General features: G+C 32.6%; 1 protein-coding gene across 9 annotated transcripts in view; it reads right to left on the bottom strand.

The window, feature by feature from the left end:
- LOC141668111 (YTH domain-containing protein ECT3-like) overlaps positions 1–18,380 on the bottom strand; it is a 32,750-nt gene extending 14,370 nt beyond the window's left edge. The window contains exons 1-10 of one of the 9 annotated variants that reach the window (XR_012552924.1): positions 18,218–18,378; positions 16,982–17,053; positions 9,536–9,654; positions 9,371–9,448; positions 7,996–8,042; positions 7,136–7,471; positions 6,805–7,014; positions 6,417–6,571; positions 6,197–6,310; positions 5,359–6,124 (exon numbers count right to left, since the gene is read on the bottom strand). Coding sequence is in view for 5 of the 9 variants with exons in the window: in XM_074474807.1 (XP_074330908.1) it covers positions 6,437–6,571; positions 6,805–7,014; positions 7,136–7,471; positions 7,996–8,042; positions 9,371–9,448; positions 9,536–9,654; positions 16,982–17,053; positions 18,218–18,255 (1,035 nt within the window). In the remaining 4 variants the exon portion in view is untranslated. Of the gene's footprint in view, positions 1–5,358; positions 6,311–6,416; positions 6,572–6,681; positions 7,015–7,135; positions 7,472–7,995; positions 8,043–9,370; positions 9,449–9,535; positions 9,655–10,182; positions 10,449–16,198; positions 16,308–16,981; positions 17,054–18,217 lie in introns of those variants that run through there. The other 8 variants (XM_074474810.1, XR_012552923.1, XM_074474807.1 and 5 more) reach the window with 8 other exon arrangements.
- Between the last annotated feature and the right edge of the window lie 1,265 nt (positions 18,381–19,645).

Genomic DNA, 19,645 nt, shown 5'->3' with positions numbered 1-19,645 from the left:
TATTGAAATGATAATATATCAAATATACTTTTTAAAGATACTTTTTCATTATTTTAATATTTAATATTAATAACTTAAATCTCGTGCGATGCACAGGTTTCATTAATATTTGAATAAATTTTAAATTTTATTTATTCAATCATATATTAATTTTAATATATTTATATAAATATATAATAATTATTGATATACAATGAAAATAATAAAAGAATTAGAAAGGGACTGTTATCGTAGTTTAGTAGGATAAGTTTTGGTCGTAGTTTAGAGTGACAAGGAGACTATATCTAGTCATTTAGCAATTTAATAGTTAATATGTGTATTGTAATATCCGGGATATATCGTGTAATTATTTTTGCTATTAAGTAATTATTATGTGCGTTTAGTATCTATTCTGTGAGTTAATTGTTAAGCGATATATGTACTTGAATATTCAAAAATAATATTAATTGAGTATTTTAATTTTTATATGTCCAAAATAAAATATAGATAATTGTCATATCTTCCTAATTATTTTTATGTTGATTTATGGATTTATAAGAATCATATGAAATTTCTAAAATCTTTTTCCGGGTAATTAAAATCTATTTATAAAAACGGGAACCAACCGACGTCAACCGTTGTTACGTTTTTGGAACCCGAAACTCTTCCGAGAACTCCTTCCTAACCTAATTGTAATATTCCGAGCATATTCCATGTTTCGACTTTTTCGATCCGGCGTACGGTTTGTCCTGCGCGGGTCCCGGCGCAACATTTTCGATACAATATTCGTTTCGGTAAATTAATAAAACACGTATTTTCGATAAACGGGAGCTTTTTATTAAACTATCCCAATTATCACTTCGTAATACGTGTAACTGGGCGCTGAGACCAAGACCGCAGTACAAATTGTACTGATTTGGATAATTATCACAAAAACTGATACCGTTTGGATCAGTTTTTATAAATAAACGTACCGTTTTATATCTGGAATGATCCAACGGGATACTAATTTTCCGTAATTATAAATAGCCTCTACCGTATTTTATTTTGTACCGGAAATCAATTGCAAACAGTATTTACAGAGTTTTTACAGAGAAAATACTATAATTATATTTTGTTCTTCGTAATCAAACACAAATTCGAAGGCGTTATTGATATCCGATTTTGGCGTACATATATTCAAAACGAAGCTACTGAAATCTAGAATCCAAATCTTCCATCATTTCAACCCAGAAACATCAGGTGATTTTCTATTTAATTATTTATATTCGAATTTCTTGGTATTTAAATTATGAATTTTTGTACGAATGGTTGTTTGAATGATTTAATGATTGTATGTTGCAGAGCTTGTTTTCCTGATCATTTTGGTATATTATACTTCAAATTTGGAGTTCAATAACATGTTTAATTTTGGGTTTGATTCTCGGAATTTAGAAATTAGGGTTTATATTACTTTGAATGTTTTCAATTCGATTTGGGGAAATCTTTGTTAGGGGTTCTCAGTTGATCTGGATGGGTTCTTTGTGTTCCTTATAAAATTTACAATCGAACCATGTATTTATATCTTACAAACGATTCCTGAAAAGTACGGAGTTGTCTTTTAAAGTTTTCGCCGGAGTTTATATCGATTTTGGTCGGAGGTTGTGTTCCAGACATGGTTTGTGATGATTGTTACTTGATTAGTGTTTCTGGGAAGGCTGTAAATGAATTCCAAGCAAAAACCAGACCAAAACGTATTGATTTGAACATTAATCGGGGTCGCCGGAGCTTCCCGACCTCGCCGGATTCTGCAAAATTTCCGGCGGGTCTGGGTTGTTCTTGGCAACCCGATTGTTGACCCGTTTTGTTTATATTTTGACCCGGTTTTGATCTAAAAAGTTCTTAAATCAAAATGTTTTTGGCAGAATTGCAGATTAGTACCTGGAAGTTTCTGGAACTTTCAGAAACCAGATTTCTGTTTTAAAATCTTTTAAAAACTGGATTTCTTTTATAAAATCATTTCCAAAATTGATTTTTATTTTCAAAAAAAAATTCCGAAAATCATTTATTTTAATTCTAAAATTTATTTTTAATTTAAAAATAAATCTAAATTACTTAATTAATTAATTTTAATTAATATTTAATTGATTAATTGATCAATTAATTTAGATTTTAATTGATTAATTAGTTTAATTATTTATTAATTAATTTTAATTGATAATTTAATTGGATTTAATTATTTATAAATGATTTAAAAATTTCGAAAAATAGTTTCGAGCTTTAAAATATTATTTTAAATTATTTTCAAGGCTCGATAATTATTATAAAATTGTTTCGAAGCTAGAATTGGCCAACCGAACCTTGTTTATTACTCTGAAATTGATCCAACGACCCGTTTTAATTCCGAAAAATATTTTAAAAATCATTTTAAATACCCGAAAGCCTATTTATGACCCGAGACTTCTTTATAAATGAGATGTCATTAATTATTTGACGTGTAATGTGTTATATGTGACTTGTTGGTTGACTGTCGGTCTATATGTTCGGTGATTACTTGTTTATAGCGTAACTTTCAATCCGTTAATCGGATTTGGGTAAAACGAAGGGTAAATAGAAGTGTATGTCGAATAGAATGGTATGAGTTAAATATTAATAGATACTTATGATGCCTAGCAGAGTAAGAAAGGCGTAAGAAAGAGAAGCAGGTGATGAGAAAATAGAATTTACATGTAGAAAATACAGCAAGTGATCAGAGATTAGAAGCGAGGCATAGGAGAAACAGATGAATGGTGGTTGAATAGAGTCGTAGACAAGTACAAGTGAAGTCGGAATCGATTATGATAAGGCAAGTACTTCTAAACCTTTCTCAAGACTTATTGCGAATATTTCTAAATTCTCTTGTGACCTATTGTTAATATTCAAAATAGCTCTGTTTTATATTGAAAATACTTTAAATCCTCCAGCCTTGAACCTGAGCCACATCATTTGATCTTTGAGCCGTAAGCCTTATTCTTTGTAAACCATTTCTTGTGGATTTATCAGATATTAAACCACACAAATACGATACTACTCCACAAATAGATATCCATCATATACCAAACACTGGAACAAAATTGTTTATATATACAGAAACTTTTATACTTAACCATACCTAGTGATATCAAAGCACTAAAACTTTGTAAAAACACTATTCATCTAATACCCGATTATCCTACCGGCTGAAGGCCAATTCTTTTATGTACTTTGACATACCCTTTCGGTAACCATGAATTTTTATTATGCTCTTATACAAATGTTTCATTGTTATTGATTATGATCCGGTTTATTGAACTCTCTTGTTTATCATATTGAAATGATTTAGAATTTGATAGTTTTCTTGTATGGACCAGATTCGTGGTTAGACCATATCGATGGTCAAGTTAGGCCAATGTGTGCCTTGGATCCAGTAGTTAGAGCAGTGCTGTGTGCTCTGCTCGGGGTTAGTGCGTGACTGATCAGCAGCCTAACCTTGGTTTTAAAAACTTAAATTGAATATCCAATTCTATTGGTTGTTTAACAAGAAACTTGATTCCTTTGAATCATCTCGTTTATTATTGTTTAACCTCAGTTATTGATAATATGACTTACTGAGCTAGTTAGCTCACTCTTGCGAATCTTTTTATGTATTCTACAGTTAAGAAGGATATGGTTGATAGCGAGGTTTCCCAGTTCAATGTTCGAGCTAGGATTCCAGATTATGATTGATCGAGCTAGCAGGAGCTTAATACAGTAGTGAGATAGTAAGGTTGTAAGAATAATTTCATATCAGTTGGGATTAAGTTAGTTGGGATTTGGTACGTTGTAATAAAAGTTAAGGTTGTGGCTTGTTTTCATACTTTAACCTGTTGCGATCCGTGGTTAAGTAAAGCAGGGTCATTGTAAATAATATTTTATATTCAGGTTTATATTTTGTGTATGTGTTGTGGACCCCAAACTTCTGACCGGGTTTGGAGGGCGCCACAGGTTGGTATCAGAGCTACAGGTTATAAGTCACTGAAACAAGCCTAGATTGTCGGGATTGGGTAGAGGGTTAGGATTAGGAATAGGAAATAGAAAGATAGGTTATAGTGAGGTTGAGTGCGACTGTATAGTAGGTCTCCGGCACGGTTCGTGTTGCGATTCAGGATTCTTAACTAGCGACGTGATATTCAGGCAACGGCAATGGCAAATCCTCATTTCTCTGCATCAACTGATCATTTGGAGCTTTCCGTTTAAGGATCGTCATCTTCTCTCAGATTCGATTTGCGCCATGTTCTCCATCAGTATTAGCGGTATTACCTTCTGTTATGATAATTGCGCCTTTCCAAGTTATTCAACGTTATTCTATCATCTCTTGATATGAGACTACCTATTTAAACACCTTCCTTTGCTTATTCTTGTTCCTTTGAACATTCAACTATGATTGTATCTTTTCTTATTACTATACACCATATTCTATCAATGAAACAACAGCATTTGCGAGAAGGGACACGATAGCTACAGTAAATGGTGAGTATTGAGATTAAGGTGAGAAGGAATTTAGAAAGAAGATTCAAGTGTTTTGGAGGATGGCTGTTACCAGGTTACAAGAAGCTATTAGTAATTAGGCCATTTATGACTAGCTTGTGGAATGAAGAAGATAAGTATTGAAGAGAAAGAGTTAGAGGAGATTAGGGATCTGAAGATTTCTTGAAATTAGAAAATGGTGTTGTAATTATGGGATATATATTTTAACAAGATGATGCGACATTAGCTGACTTGTTGACTATTGGATAGTCTGTTCCACTTAATGATTACAAAGTGGTTAACGGGAGTACTACCAGTATGGGAGCCTTAATGTGAAGCTACGAATAAGATAACGTGCAACGACAGCGGAAGTGTTCATTGATTACAGAAAGAAATAGACCCCAATGAAGGAGAGGAGATAAATGGAAGTGAATGGACCTTTGAGTGATTGTTCTTTAACTTGGTATTTGGTCATAAGAAGGACAACAACCAACTCATATAGTAAGGACAACCAGAGGTGTGATTTTCAAAATTTTCAAAATTTTTAACAAGTTTTCGAAAAAGATTTTTCCTCACAAAATTTCTAAAAGCCTTTTTGAATAAAATAAGTTTTAAACATCGGTTGTCAAGTTACTACTTGAGTTTCTTGTATGTCAAAAGACTCAGATTAGCTAAAAGGATATTATTTTAGATTTAGTATTGATTCAGGGGACACTCAAGGTTATTTGATAAGAACGCCATTATGATCGAATTACTGAAGTATTATACGTGTAAGTGCGACGTTACAGACGCGAGACTTAACAAGTAAGAATCTACCATAATGCTTAGTTGCGAAGGCATTTTTGCATACTTCTAAAATTGTTATGTGATATAATTGGGAAAATGATCGAGCAAGCTCGAAAGATGAATACAAGTGAAATGCGGATGGTGACCAATGGTATCATTTTCATCCTCAACATTACAGCATATATTCCTTTTTAATTCCTAAAAATGTATGAACTCCTTTTTCTTAATAATTCTTTCCGATGATATCGAAACGGAGGATTATGCATTCCTTTCAAATTGAATTGTTCCCCTCAAGTTTTGCTTTCCGATTGGGACAAACAGTGTTATGATGAGATACTTTGTCGGAATGACGAAGAGTCGGGTGGGACGCCACCTAATCATGTGCTGTATGCCATACGGTATGAAAGACTGGCCATCTTAAGTACCAATGTGGTTGTCTCATTCATATTCAAATCATTACTTCTTCATTCTCTTCAACTCTAAGTTTATAAAATTATGAATCCTTCTAGTTGTTTCGTTGTACCGTTGTTCCTTGCAAGAGCTTTTCAAACAAAAGTCAACATATTACACACCCAGCGGGCAAAGTCTCATCTACCTCTCATGCATGGAAAGGAAACAAGGGCATATGGTGAGAATTGCAAATCACTGGCCCTAGCCAGGAATGCATTAAGAGTCAAGGGAATCTACTTCAATAAGGGATACGTCTTCGAGAACGAGAATTTGCAATATGATATTTAGAATATAGATGTGATGACGTGTAAGATTAATGCGGATACCTTATGCGTTAAAGTATTGAAATATGTGGGAGCAACTTGATCGTATATCTCTCAAGGTTTTATTGATAAGATGAATTATCCTGTCGAATCAATAAGTTTATGACTAAAGGACTAGCAAGTAAAGAACGTGCAGTTATTGAACAAGTAAGTACCAATGGCGGAATCGATATTTCTGGCAATAAGTGGCGAAGAATTGGCAATAAGTGGCAAGTAAAGAACGTGCAGTAAAGAACTGATTGTTCTTTCTCCTCCTGCTCTTCCATGTTCTGCGGATCATGAGAAATGCGAAATGTGAAATGAAAAGGATTGCCAAAATATTAATATAAACAAGAATTTAACTTCAGAGAACAGGAAAACATGTTGCATTTAAACCTCTGTTTAAGTTGCTTGCATTACTGTTCCTCATCTCGCCCTAAGCGAATGCTCCGCTCCCTCTTATCATAAAAGTTGATATCATCCAGCATTGATGTCATTGCTGTATAGTTCTTGAAAATTCTCAGCATTTCTAAACCTTGTTGGAGTCCAATCTGAGAAGATATGCAATATTAATATCCACAAGTATCAGAAATTATCAAGATAAACCTTAACAGTATCATAACATTAATGGCAGAAAGAAAATTAGGAATATGGTAAGTACTTTTTTATGCTTTTACTATAAAAATTGTTACTTATAAATGCTCTTGACATCATTATTTTTTGTGAATGATGATTTTTGAATCAGAAAGCCCCTGAGCTAATATGTCATACAAATGTCGCGTACCTCCTGCAGATCCCTGGTATGTGTTACAGGTCTATTAATTCTCTCAACGATAATGTGACTCAGTTGTGTGTTGGGAACATCCTTAATTATGTGCCACTTCACTGGAAAGAACCCATTCCAGTTTTTGCTCTGCCAAAAGTCCAGTGTCTTGACAAAGTCCACCCTTCCGATCATTTCAGCCACGCCTACAAACTGCCCACCCCTATTGACCTAATATGCAGGACAAGAAATATTAGGCAACACTCATTTGACTAAAATGCAAATATGATATAGACAAGAAGTCAAGAAGAATTTATATAAGACTCCGTAACAGAACTTTACAAACCCTTACCACAAAAAACAGGAAAATTGGACAAACAGGATCAGCTTCACTTGTGTCCTGTTGTGTTTTACAAAAAACGTCATTCAGTTTCCCATTACCATGATTGGTACATGACCAGACACTGTATTTAATGCTTTTATGTATGTCATCTTCACCAATTGACTTGATGACATAAAACTTGGCATTATCATAGTTTGTCCGGAAATCTTCTTTGTTGTATTGATCTCTTGGTGATAAGATCTGCCTCCAATCATCCACAGCCGGTCTATCTGAAACAGATTTGTTCCTTTGGTTTCGAGGACCACGAGAAATTAACAGACAGGCTGACCTATAACCGGAAGTTAACTGTAGCACATCACAAACAATGCATAGTTGTCAGCGCAATTAAAGGCCTAGCAAAACAGATATTTACTTCCAAACCAACCCATATAACAAAACCATCTTGAACAAACATCAGGACTTCCTATAAAACATTGCTCAATGGGAATTTAACCTGCAGTGGACTAAAGCTTAACACCTCATCAGATCCACCAGGTCACAGAAACACTTATTGTTCAAAAGTGTACCGTGGATCTAGTTAACCCAAAATAAACAGCATCACTAGAAGAAGCAGTAAATTAAATGGAAAAATTGGCACTCATTTGTGAGACTGTAAGCAGACTCTAAAACTAAAAAACGCAGGCACTAAAATCATCTCATAATTCTAATAGAGAACTTTTAGAAAACTTTGTACATGTATCTCACTAGAAGTAAATAAAAACATAGTGAAAAATTAACGGTACCAAGATATCTTATGAATTGGTTACTGTAAAGATGCCAAAACGTTAGACACAAAATAAATAATCAAGCGAAAAATCTGAAGTACTTACGCTTGAATCGCTGCTGGCACCCGATTGATTTAATTTTTCATTATATCCTGACAAAGTTACACAGAAAACCAGATAAACCACAAAGTCTAATTAAATCAATAAAAAACCTAAACAGAAAAATCAAACCTCAGTAACCTTCCACTACCTTTCTAATATATAAACACTGCAATCATCATTTACGGGTGCACACACCCATTTAAGCTAATGTATTAACACACGAATAACATGACTGGAACTGGCTAGATGTTCAGTTTAGTAATAATAAGCTAATAGCAAGAGGACGAAATAATGGAGACTGGGACGACGCCGTAGATTAAGGAATGCAGAATCATTTGTTAGTTTTGATCCCAAATACATATATTTATTCAGTAGTAATATTTCATATATTTGTTGTTGATGGAAAGATAACAATTATAACAGATATAACTTTGGTCATAGAAATATTAAAAGCAAAAAAATCCTGAAAGGTTCCTAGAGTCCTAAAAGAGTTTCTAACTTGTACGGAACTTACTACTGAATAAAATATATGTATTTGGGATCAAAACAATTATAACAGATATAACTTTGGTCATAGAAATATTTAAAGCAAAAAAATCCTGAAAGGTTCCTAGAGTCCTAAAAGAGTTTCTAACTTGTACGGAACTTTTTCTTGGCACCTAATTGAAACATCAGCCACTTCTTGGGACCTAAAGTACTTCCTTGACATCCATAATGGTGTTTTGAGTCTACGAAGCCAGTGACAAATTTTATTCCCCTAGAAGTAGTCTTTAGACAATTTTTAGGTCCCTAGAAGTGGTCGGCAGGGGTTAGAAACACTTTCTTGGGCTCTAAAAATAGACTTTAGGTGCTAGAAAGATGTGTCTTCGATCACGAAAATTTCAAATGTCTTTAAGGCGCCTTTCTACAATTTCTCCAACTTCTAATTACTGTTCATTATGCTTAATTTTAGTAATATTAAATGGACATTCTTCCTTAACAAAGAATTGCCCAGCCTATTGGGTAGCAATATTTGACCGTAATTTGAACAATCTTGATAGGCACAGAGTTGGATTACAATTGTAGTTAAAGCGGTGCGGAAAGATAAATAAACCCATTTTCAAGTTATGACCAATTCAATAGCACTCATCTTATCTATTATGATTTGGCAAAATTCATAAACTCGGGCAAATTAGCCAATATTTGGGGTAAAGTTAATCAACTGAAAGGCTATCGTTGGCTAGTTAAACGTGAATAGCAACTACGTAAAAATCCACACCAAGAATAAATTAAATTAAAACTTACTAATATAGTTAAGAGAATCGTAAACTAATTTCACAAATATATCATTTCCTAAGAAAAACACAACACAGCGAGGGATTGAGAAATTAAGAAGTACCAGATCCGTCATTCATTGAAGCCCTTCTTTCGTCAATCGGTGCACCATCCCCAGATATGGTATGCATCATCCCGTTAACTACAATAATTAAAAAGATTCTTAAACTAAATTCACAAATACAACATTTCATAAGGAAAGACACAAGAGAGGGGGGGAGAGATTTACGAATACGAGATTCGTCACTTGTCACCACCCTTTTTTTGTCGGCCGCCGTCGTGCGGCTGCAGCGACTGTCACCGGACTTGGTAGATATCATCCTTGTTCTCTCCATCTGCCTTTTAACTCTAAGAAAAATTTGAAATACACACAATGAAAAGATAGAATAGTTGAATCAATTGCAAATGAATCACTACCCTTGTAGTAACAAAAAGAGAGAGAGACTCAATTGAAATGTTTCAATAATTTGGGATAGGTCTACCTTACGAGAGGAGTGGCATTACTTATATAGTACACATAAAACCCTAATAACAAAATAAAATGGATCAAGGCCCAATAAAATTTGGGCTTATTATAAAATAAGCCACATAACTAATACACTCCTAACCTGCCACAAATAAAACTCATAACATAGTTACACTTAAAATTTATAAATTATTTAAGATATTAAAACAAATTATTCTCTACGTTCATGTCCATTCCCCTTCATTCTCGCCTTGTTAATGAAAATATGAATATGAGCAAGTTTTATACTTGGTGCATTTCGAGATGGGACCATAAAATATTCCGTGCATTTTGAGATGTTTACTTATATGAAGAAAGTTGAAAAAAAGATCTAAGGCAAAATATCAAGATGTTGGAAGAAAGAATTATACCTATATCGAGAAGTCTATCATGTTCCTCTAACGAAGCACATATTGTTGGGTTCATCACATGAATATTGAGATATCCACACGGCATAGAGATATCCACAAGGCATAAAAAGAACTATTGAGGAGTTCTGGAAGCATATTGATGTCTTATTTACACCATTCAAGCCTAGATCGAGAAGTCCACACGGAATGATGCAGATAAATCTAAACTCTGGTATTTCAAATTGATCAAGTCATACAATTATTGGAGCACCCAATTCATTGTGATCCTGCAAAGTATTATAAAGACCGGTGTCAAGCATACAAATTAACATGAAGAGAAATCTAACACACAACTACATAATGTAAAATGGAAAATGCTTTTAAGATATAAAGTGGTCCAATTTCAACCAACAAATACATGTAGAAAGAATAACAATCCTTGTTGAATTTGTTTTATGTTTTTCAATGACTACAAAATTTATGGAACTGCAATTTATATTATATATACACAACCTTGGCACATTTTAAGGACTTAGAACTAACTGCTACGAGAAATACACACAACTATACTAGATTCAAATAAAGCAATGCAGAGCACGCACAAAATATATAACGCGCGAAAAACCACGTCCCAACTCGTATATTAATCGAAACAATTATCAAGAATACATCAATCGAACAATAACACCAGAGTTGTGTTCCAATCGACACTTAAGGTAAAGAATGCTCAAGCATCTCCCAAACATTACTAAGTCTACATCTTAAGTGTTCTCATGCCTATCAAACACAATATAACTATGTATATATAGCCATCTTAAACTTAGCCACCAAGACATATCATACTTGTTGTACAAGTCATTCCATACTTGTTATACAAACCTGCCTATCTTAATGTCTAATTACCAAACTTTGTGAATAAAACATATCATATATATCTACTCATACAATTATACTCAACCTAATTATATCTTGTATCACCAAGGTCATACTATCGTATTGGGTTTAAACACAACACTAACCAACTCAAGACTACCTTGCAAGAATTTTTAATGCAAAATTGCATATGGCGACAAATTTTTGAGACCTTTTAATAAAAATACATTGAAGTAGCTAATAATATTTATGTTCTTGTATTACACACAAATATTTATTATCATATATATTATCATGACCACTACAATTATCACCCCCACCACATCATCACCAACACCACCACACAATCATCATCAAAATTACCAAAATCAATTTGAGGTCAAAATTATACATCAACACCACCACCACTATCTACAAAATTACCAAAATTACCAAAATATAGGCTGCCATCAATATCACCACTATTTACAATTCACTAAATTAAAACCAAATCACCAACATTTTATCATAAATTTCCAAATTTCCAAATTAAAATCACCAGAAGTTCAAAATCAAATTATATAAAATTCATATTTGAAAACATCATATTTCTCACACATCCATCACCACCATCTTACCTTCGTCTCTCTGATAATCTGATATAATGAAAACGAGCATAAATTTTATCGATGTGAGCGGGTGAGAAGAATAGATGTTGAAGATGAAAAAAGAACATGATGCGACGAACATAGGGTGAGAAGAATAGATGTTGAAGATGAAAAAAGAACATGATGCGACGAACATATCGGAGCAACGATCTCGTGGTGGCTAATGGTGGCATTGGTGGTGACAGTGCAATTATGGTGATGATGGTCTACCGTGTGGAAAGATAAGAAGGAGAAAGTAAATCTGAAATGTAGATATTATGAATATGTATGTATATGTACAATATGTGATTAAGATTTCAACTAATTATAAAAATGAAAGGTTGAGATTTGGTCTTACTTTTAATTTTAATATAAATTCTCATTTGATCACCTCCCAATATATACGTGGTCCAAATTAAAAATAATTATAAGAAATGAAAGGTTGATATTTGGTGGAGTCTCATTTCATCACCTCCCCATATATATACGGAGCTTCCCCAATTGATTAGGACAATGGTATAAGGGAGGGGTTAAAAAAACAAGGGGATAAGGCCTATCTGTACAGAGAATCAACAAGAAACACACAAAATTCGCAGATTGAATTCATAATTCAACTCTATTCAATAATAACATATTACAGGAGTTTATATAGAAAATTAATTACTTGGGAGCCAAGTAATTTCCTCAAAAAACTAAATCTTTTAAATAAAGGAAACAAATTCTTATTTTATTCTATAATCTATTCTAGAATGTTCCAATAATATAATTATTTAATATAACTTAAATTAACCAATCAACTATAATTTCTTTTATTCCTAAATAAAAAAAATAATATACACAAATCAATTAACTATTCCTTGTTCTGCATCACCAATGAGAACCCTCTTGTAATGAGAACTAAAAACCCAGGTGGAATCACCAAATTTTAAACCAAATCATCATAATATAGATAAATACAAATACATGGTATATTTACATACACCTCCACTACCATAACTCTTCCCAAGATCTTAACAAACATAGCTCGTACCCATAACTTTGACACAAGCATATAAGTTGTTAATGATTTGTTCAACCAGGTTTTTTATAACACCACCATTTCTATTACTTCTCTAAAGGGATTCTACATATTCATATCTATCTCAATGAAACTGTTTTGATGGTATCCAGAACTTAGAATTCTAATGAAAATTGGACACCAATTTGACCAACTAGCTCTAATTACATGAAGGATTGCAGAAAATCATACTCACGGCTATAATAAACAAGCGAGGCTCGAGGCTTCCTATTATAATGATCGTTGGATAGCCAACAAACCATGACAAAGGCTAACCAGACTTTACACACCATAAAGTTCTACTTTCCGTCACATCCTATGTAAAGTAAAACATTCCATTTGTGCATGTTAAATGTTGCAAAATACCATTTTCCCTATATACATATGGTGATAGAAAATGACCCGTACCGTGCACAGATTATTAAATTACAATACTAATTTAAGGGCATATGTATACTTTCACATATATATCATACACGGGTAGTGAAGGAACCAAAATCACCTCAATTCCCGTTAAATTTTTACACATTTTTCTTGAAATCCATCTCGAATCATACAGAAAAAAGTTCAAAATTAAAAAAGATAAAAGAAAATGCAAAATGGTGAAATCAATTAATCTTCAACCAATAAGCCGCCAAAATCAAATAGAATGGTAGAGAAAACAATTGGATCTGGCTAAGTCATAAGATATGTAGAGATTTTTATCAAGTCAAATTTCAAAAAATATAAGTAGACCAACCAAATGGGAGCATTTATTAAAAAAATATCTCACATCATTCTTTTATAATAATAAACATTAGCGAACTTCTATCCAAATTAATATCAATTTTAAACTAAAAATTCAAAACTTCTTTTTTCTGTAATTAAGACCAATAATTTAATGCATACAAATTACCCACTTCAATCGAATAATATATAATATTTTTAATTTTGACTCTATTTTTAGTAGAACAAGTACTTAACAGAGGTTTTCTATTAACTTCTCGTGAGGTTCCCTATTACATTTGGTGAGACTAATCCCAACCATAGACGAGCAAGATTTTTTTAACTTTCTATTTAAGCCTAATTTCTGTCAATTTTAAAATATATATGATAGTCATATGGTTTGTAACAATATTAAAAGTCAAGTTTTATATACAACAAAACTTTGAAATATATACATATAAGCTACTTGCTTTATACATGGTAATGTACCACACACAGAGTAAAATATACTTTAATATTGAATACAAATTTAAGAATTATTTACAATTATAAAATTGAAAAATATACCATAAGCCACCATAAAAAAGGTAATTTAGCGAAGTGTTCAAATACACTTGTTTTAAAACAGAGTACAAATTTAACAATTGTTGTAATATATAGTTTCTTTGTATATTGTTCGTTAATATTAAAAGCTTAAAATAGATTACCATATCTAAGTGCAAACACATCTTATTATTATGGTAAACAAATTTGTAAATAGAATGCCAACCAAGGGGTTGCCGCACTGTTCGCGCTCTTGTCCTTCTTATGGGAGGTCAAGAATTCGATGCCGGGTGTGTGTGCGTGTATAATTAATTAGCAAAAAAAATTGTGAATAGAAATTAGCTACCCAATCAACTAAATAATGATGAACAAGATATTCACATCTAGAAATAAGAATCTACAAGTAAAAATAAAAAATTATGGAAAAGGACCAACTTGACACTATATATCGCAAAACACAGCTAAAGAGAAGTATACGAGATACATTAAGAGTATAACATACCAATGGGCCTAAGGGCTTCAACCACAGACCAACTTGGTACACAAGTATTTTATTCTACTTCATATTTGCTTGAAATAAAAAACATGATGTTTGGACAATAGCGTATCAACTTTAATAGTGAATGAATAAGGATTAAAAATGAAAATAAAGAAAGTTTCATTAGGCACGAATAAAGAAAGACTCATATGACCAAATCTAATGATGGACTCCACTACATTTATAATTTATATTATATATGATGAATGACTACTATAATTATAATTTTATAGAGTCAAAATAAAGATTTGAATCTTAAATACAAATATGTATATACTTAAGAAAATATATATAAACACATAGCTTGAAATTCAGTAGGTCAACTACCCCCACTTCCTACCATAATGGTACGTCCCAGAGGCTAGAGTAACAGTGTACAAGATCCTCATCGTCTAGCCAAAAACAGATTTGATAATCGCAAAAAAAAGTGTTTGCGTTATAATGACATGTAGAATACTTAAAACCGAAATGAAATCATTGTTCAATAAAAGTGCAATTTCAGTGAACCGCTTTGTATCTTGTGCACAGGAAAAGTAGGCAAATCTATTGCAGGGACTTCCATTTCAATTCTTAAAAAAACAATTTCCGAGAAGTATTATTTGGACAATGACACTTATGATTACCACAGGCGCCATCAACATATGAAATTTTCAGCACCATATTTGCATTAAATAATAATTTATTACTAATTAAAGCCTTGATAAATTGATGCAATAGAAGTCAGTGGAAGATATTACCCCATCTTATATGTTATTCTTGAGCAAGGTATGAACTTCAATATTTGTAAAAAACAATTACCAAATCAATGCAAAATAGTTAAAGAGAAATTTATCCAAAGATGAAAATTGATACTAGATACAACAACTTAATGTGCCAGACTTTTTATTATAATTAGAGAACCAAAAGCAGAACAATTAAATAGATGACCGGATCACAATCGTATAGCACCATACGGAGTTTCATGACTATCTATTGGTATTGAAACTGGGATCAGACATGAAATCCAATATCCATTCATCGGAGTCCTTAATAAAAGCCTCATCGAATGGTAAACATTCATTAGGACATGGAGCTTCTTCAGGTTCATAGACTGGATCATATGGCTCGGTTTCTGAGACATCAGTTGGGAAAACTGGTTTAGGCACAAACAGATATGTTTGTACATCTTTGTAGCTAACCTTGGGTGGATATGCATCTACTTTGGTAAATGGGATTGAAAGTGCATTTGAAATGAAGTTGGTTGAAGGAGAATTTAGAGCATCTACATTCGAAAATTTATTACCAGACAAAGAAGCATTTTTTGGGAAATTAACAAGCCCCCATCTACCATCTGCAGAGCCAACATCAACAATCTGAGCTTCATTCTTAGCTAACTCGTGACGGTATGAACATCCCTTTCCATCGGAATCTGGAATAACTAACGGGGTAACAAAACTTTCTTCAATCGTGCCGATGCGCATATGTTTCTATCCACTCCTCTTGGTACGAGGCTTACGCAGATTCGACACTGGCTTTAAATCCATAAAAGATAGCAAAGAGATAACTACTATGAACTTTATTTTGTGGCTAAGAGGCAGAAGAAACATTGATTCTAGAAGCTAAATGATATTTATAATAAAGGTTGGAGGATGCAAATGAGCCTAGGCTATATAAATAATGCACTAGATATGCTGGAGAATACTGGATGCAACATACATTGACACGTGTCTGCTATAAGCATTACGTGGAGGTCCATCTTTGGCACGAGATTCTCTGTGCATGGGGAACCTTCTTGAATATTGAAACGGCCCACTCAACCACATACACGCCAATATAATTAAAAAAGGAATTATTTTAGACATATATATTTAGAATGACAAAATCAATATTGTACATTGTTGGCGAACAGATTCTATTGAAGAAAAAGTTATCCCCTTCAAGAAATTTCCATAATTGAGAAGGAAATCTAATTTTTACTACATAAGTGTGCAAGTAAAAATAAGAGAAGCAAAACTATGTAAATTTCCTAAAGAATGCACCAAAAAAATAAGAAGATGCTGGCATAGAGAACTGCAAACTTCACTAAGGTTTATACCAAATAAGGTAGAGAGGGCTAAAACCAATCCGAAAACCAGTTATGGGAAGGAAATTCAAAGTTACTAAATTCTGTATTAATCCAATTATAGTTTGTCCACAAAATCATGACTCTCATGAGAAAATTAGGGTATAAAAAAATTCCAGCTTACTCAAATAAACACAAAAAACTACTAAAAAAATTGAAGCTCACCGCTCCGATTCGGACACTACTGGATATGAACTTATTTAATAGTTTTCACGGATAATTTCAAATAAAAACAAACCAATTTTTCGGAGTAAAACTGATTTGTGCATATAAAAGAAAATAGACTAAACTAATCAAAACTGCAAAATACGAAAATTAACGAGCAATGCTTATAGATAGATAAAAGCAAGAATAAAAAAGTAGAAATTTATATATACCTGTAACTGATGAGCACTGTTAAATTACAAACATCGTTTGTAGATTGTAGAGTCTCTGTAGAGTAGAGTCCCCTAAACAATACATACAGTGAGAACACATATTTGGGTGATAGAATAAATATCTACTAAAAAAGAAGATACATATACAGAGACATTAGTTATATGAGATATACATGTGCTGAAGCATATATCTGCAGCCCGAAATAAAATTCTTATTTAACCTTTTCTAATCAATGTAAGACTGTTGTCGCCTTCTGTTGCCTAAAATAAGACTGAATGGGACTTACGGTATCTCGAAGAGACTCGCTACTTAGTCTCTGAAGTCAAAATTGAAAGACCGGGTGTCATAATATTGCTCTTAGGGACTCCTATTCCCTCCTCAAATCAGTAACAGCCTTTCTTCCGTCCCTTTTACAGAGCCTCTCTCCCACTCCTTTTTTATATATATATTGCACTTTCTTTTCATTTTAGATATTTTTGTCCTCCCACTTTCACAAATCATTTCACTATGGTAATTTTAACAAATGAGTAGTTGGAGATGACACACTAAATTGATCAGAGCCAAATTATTATCTATATTATATTTCAAGAGTCGACTAGGAGTCTCTCGGAGAAACTCATGTAGGATTTCGTTATCACAAATAAGTGAGTTGATAACATAGCACGTAAATATAACACTAAGCACTTAGCCTCATGTCCTATCATGTACCTGAACTCTTTCACAATCAAACTCAAACTCAGAATATTATGCAAATCGTCGTTATACTTATGGAGAAATAGTGAGAGCGTAAGAAACGGTTTCCAATTCACTTCAAGTCTTCAACACATCGCATTTAAATCAAGTCATCCGTCCAACAAATTTAGCTTGCGGTTAGTGATTACTACAAGACTAATAATAACAATAAGCCATTAAGAAAAGGAAATAATGTAATTACGAAATTAGACCAACAGAAGCAAAACAACCTTCTACTTGAACAATCTCATAAACCATTTCGAAAACTCGTGCTTATAATAGAAGCTAACCGCTCTGATTCGGAAACTACTGGATATAAACTTATTCAATAGCTTTCACAGATAATTTCAGATAAAAACAAACTAATTTTCTCGGAGTACAACTGATTTGTGCACAAAAAAGAAATTAGAATAAACTAATCAAAACTCGAAAATACGAAAACTAACGAGCAGTGCTTATAAATAGATTAAAGCAAGAATTAAAAGGTAGAAATGTATATATACCTGTAATTGATGAGTGCAGATAAACTAGAAACGATCATTGTAGAGGAGAGTGAGAACACTCTCAGCTGCCGTCGCACCGATTATGATGTAACGGCGTCGTTTTTGAGTCCGAAGGCTGTGTTGGTAAGTTGGGCTTCTTGTACAATGGTGGGCCACGTTTGTGGATTTTGGGAAATTTTGGAACAACAGCTACATTTAGAGCCCGTTTGGCCCTGTTTAAATTTAATTAACTTTTGAGTTCTAACTTCTAACAAGTAAAAAATACAAAGTGACCGTTTGAGAAATTTTAAAATAAATAATTTATAACTTAAATCAAATAAATGACTGATAAGTGATAGGTTGATAAATGCTTATAAATTATACAAGTGTTTGGATAATTTAACAAGTTAGATTTTTTTTATTTAAATGAACTAAAATAAATAATTTTTAAATATAATTATTTAATTCTAATATTTTAATTAGATTAACATTAAATATATATATATATTTTTTAAAACTAAAATTGATAAAAAAAAATACAAAATAAATTGAGAAAAAGTACGTCGTTACTAAGATTCAACTTATCAGCTTATAAGTTGTAAATTCAACTTATAATTTGGGTCGACAAACATTCGTCAATAAGCTGTTGCACGCTTATAAGCTAATAAGTTTGGCATATAAGATTTGTCAAACAGTCACAAAGAAAGGATGTAGTAGGGCTGCACATGGGTCAGGTTGGTCGGGTTAGAGACGTTTTTACAACCCGACCTAACTAGATCGGTTTGAAATTATAAATAAACTAAAATGTGTATAACTTATAATTATAGTACTTATGTTTAAATTTGATTAACATTGTAATTTTAGTAATGTATATCATATTGTAAATCATAAGATAACGGATGTGAGAAAAAAAGATAATACATAACTCATTTAATATATTGTAGTATTTAAAGAAAGACATCTAAAAAGATGTATAGATAAGTATCAAACTTAAAAAATTAAATAAAATTAAGAGTGACATATTAATAAATCGGGTTGGGTTGGGTTGGGTCAGGGTAAAAATATTTGAAACCCATATCCAACCCATTTACGTTCGGGTTGAGTACGTCACAATCATCTATTATTTGATTTACATTGAGTCGGATTTTTCAGATTAAAAAAGGGTTGGGTTGGGTCGGTTTGATCGGTTTATGCAAGTCATCTGCAGCCCTAGGCTATAGTACTTAAATTCGTTTTTGAATTTGTAATTTTATTAATTATTTTCACATAATGTTAGGAGCAATTGATGATATCAAACAGAAACTATCAGAAGCATCGAAGGATGATGACTACATCGACGGATGATAATGACATCGACGGATGATGATTACATCGACGGATGTTGATAATCGATGGATAATGATGTCAACGGATGATGAAATCAGTATTTGTCACATCAGTTGATCTTTG

Source organism: Apium graveolens, chromosome 6 (assembly GCF_009905375.1).
Source record: "Apium graveolens cultivar Ventura chromosome 6, ASM990537v1, whole genome shotgun sequence".
In the NCBI taxonomy this organism is placed as follows: Eukaryota; Viridiplantae; Streptophyta; class Magnoliopsida; order Apiales; family Apiaceae; genus Apium; species Apium graveolens.
This window is presented reverse-complemented; position numbering and strand designations above follow the sequence as displayed.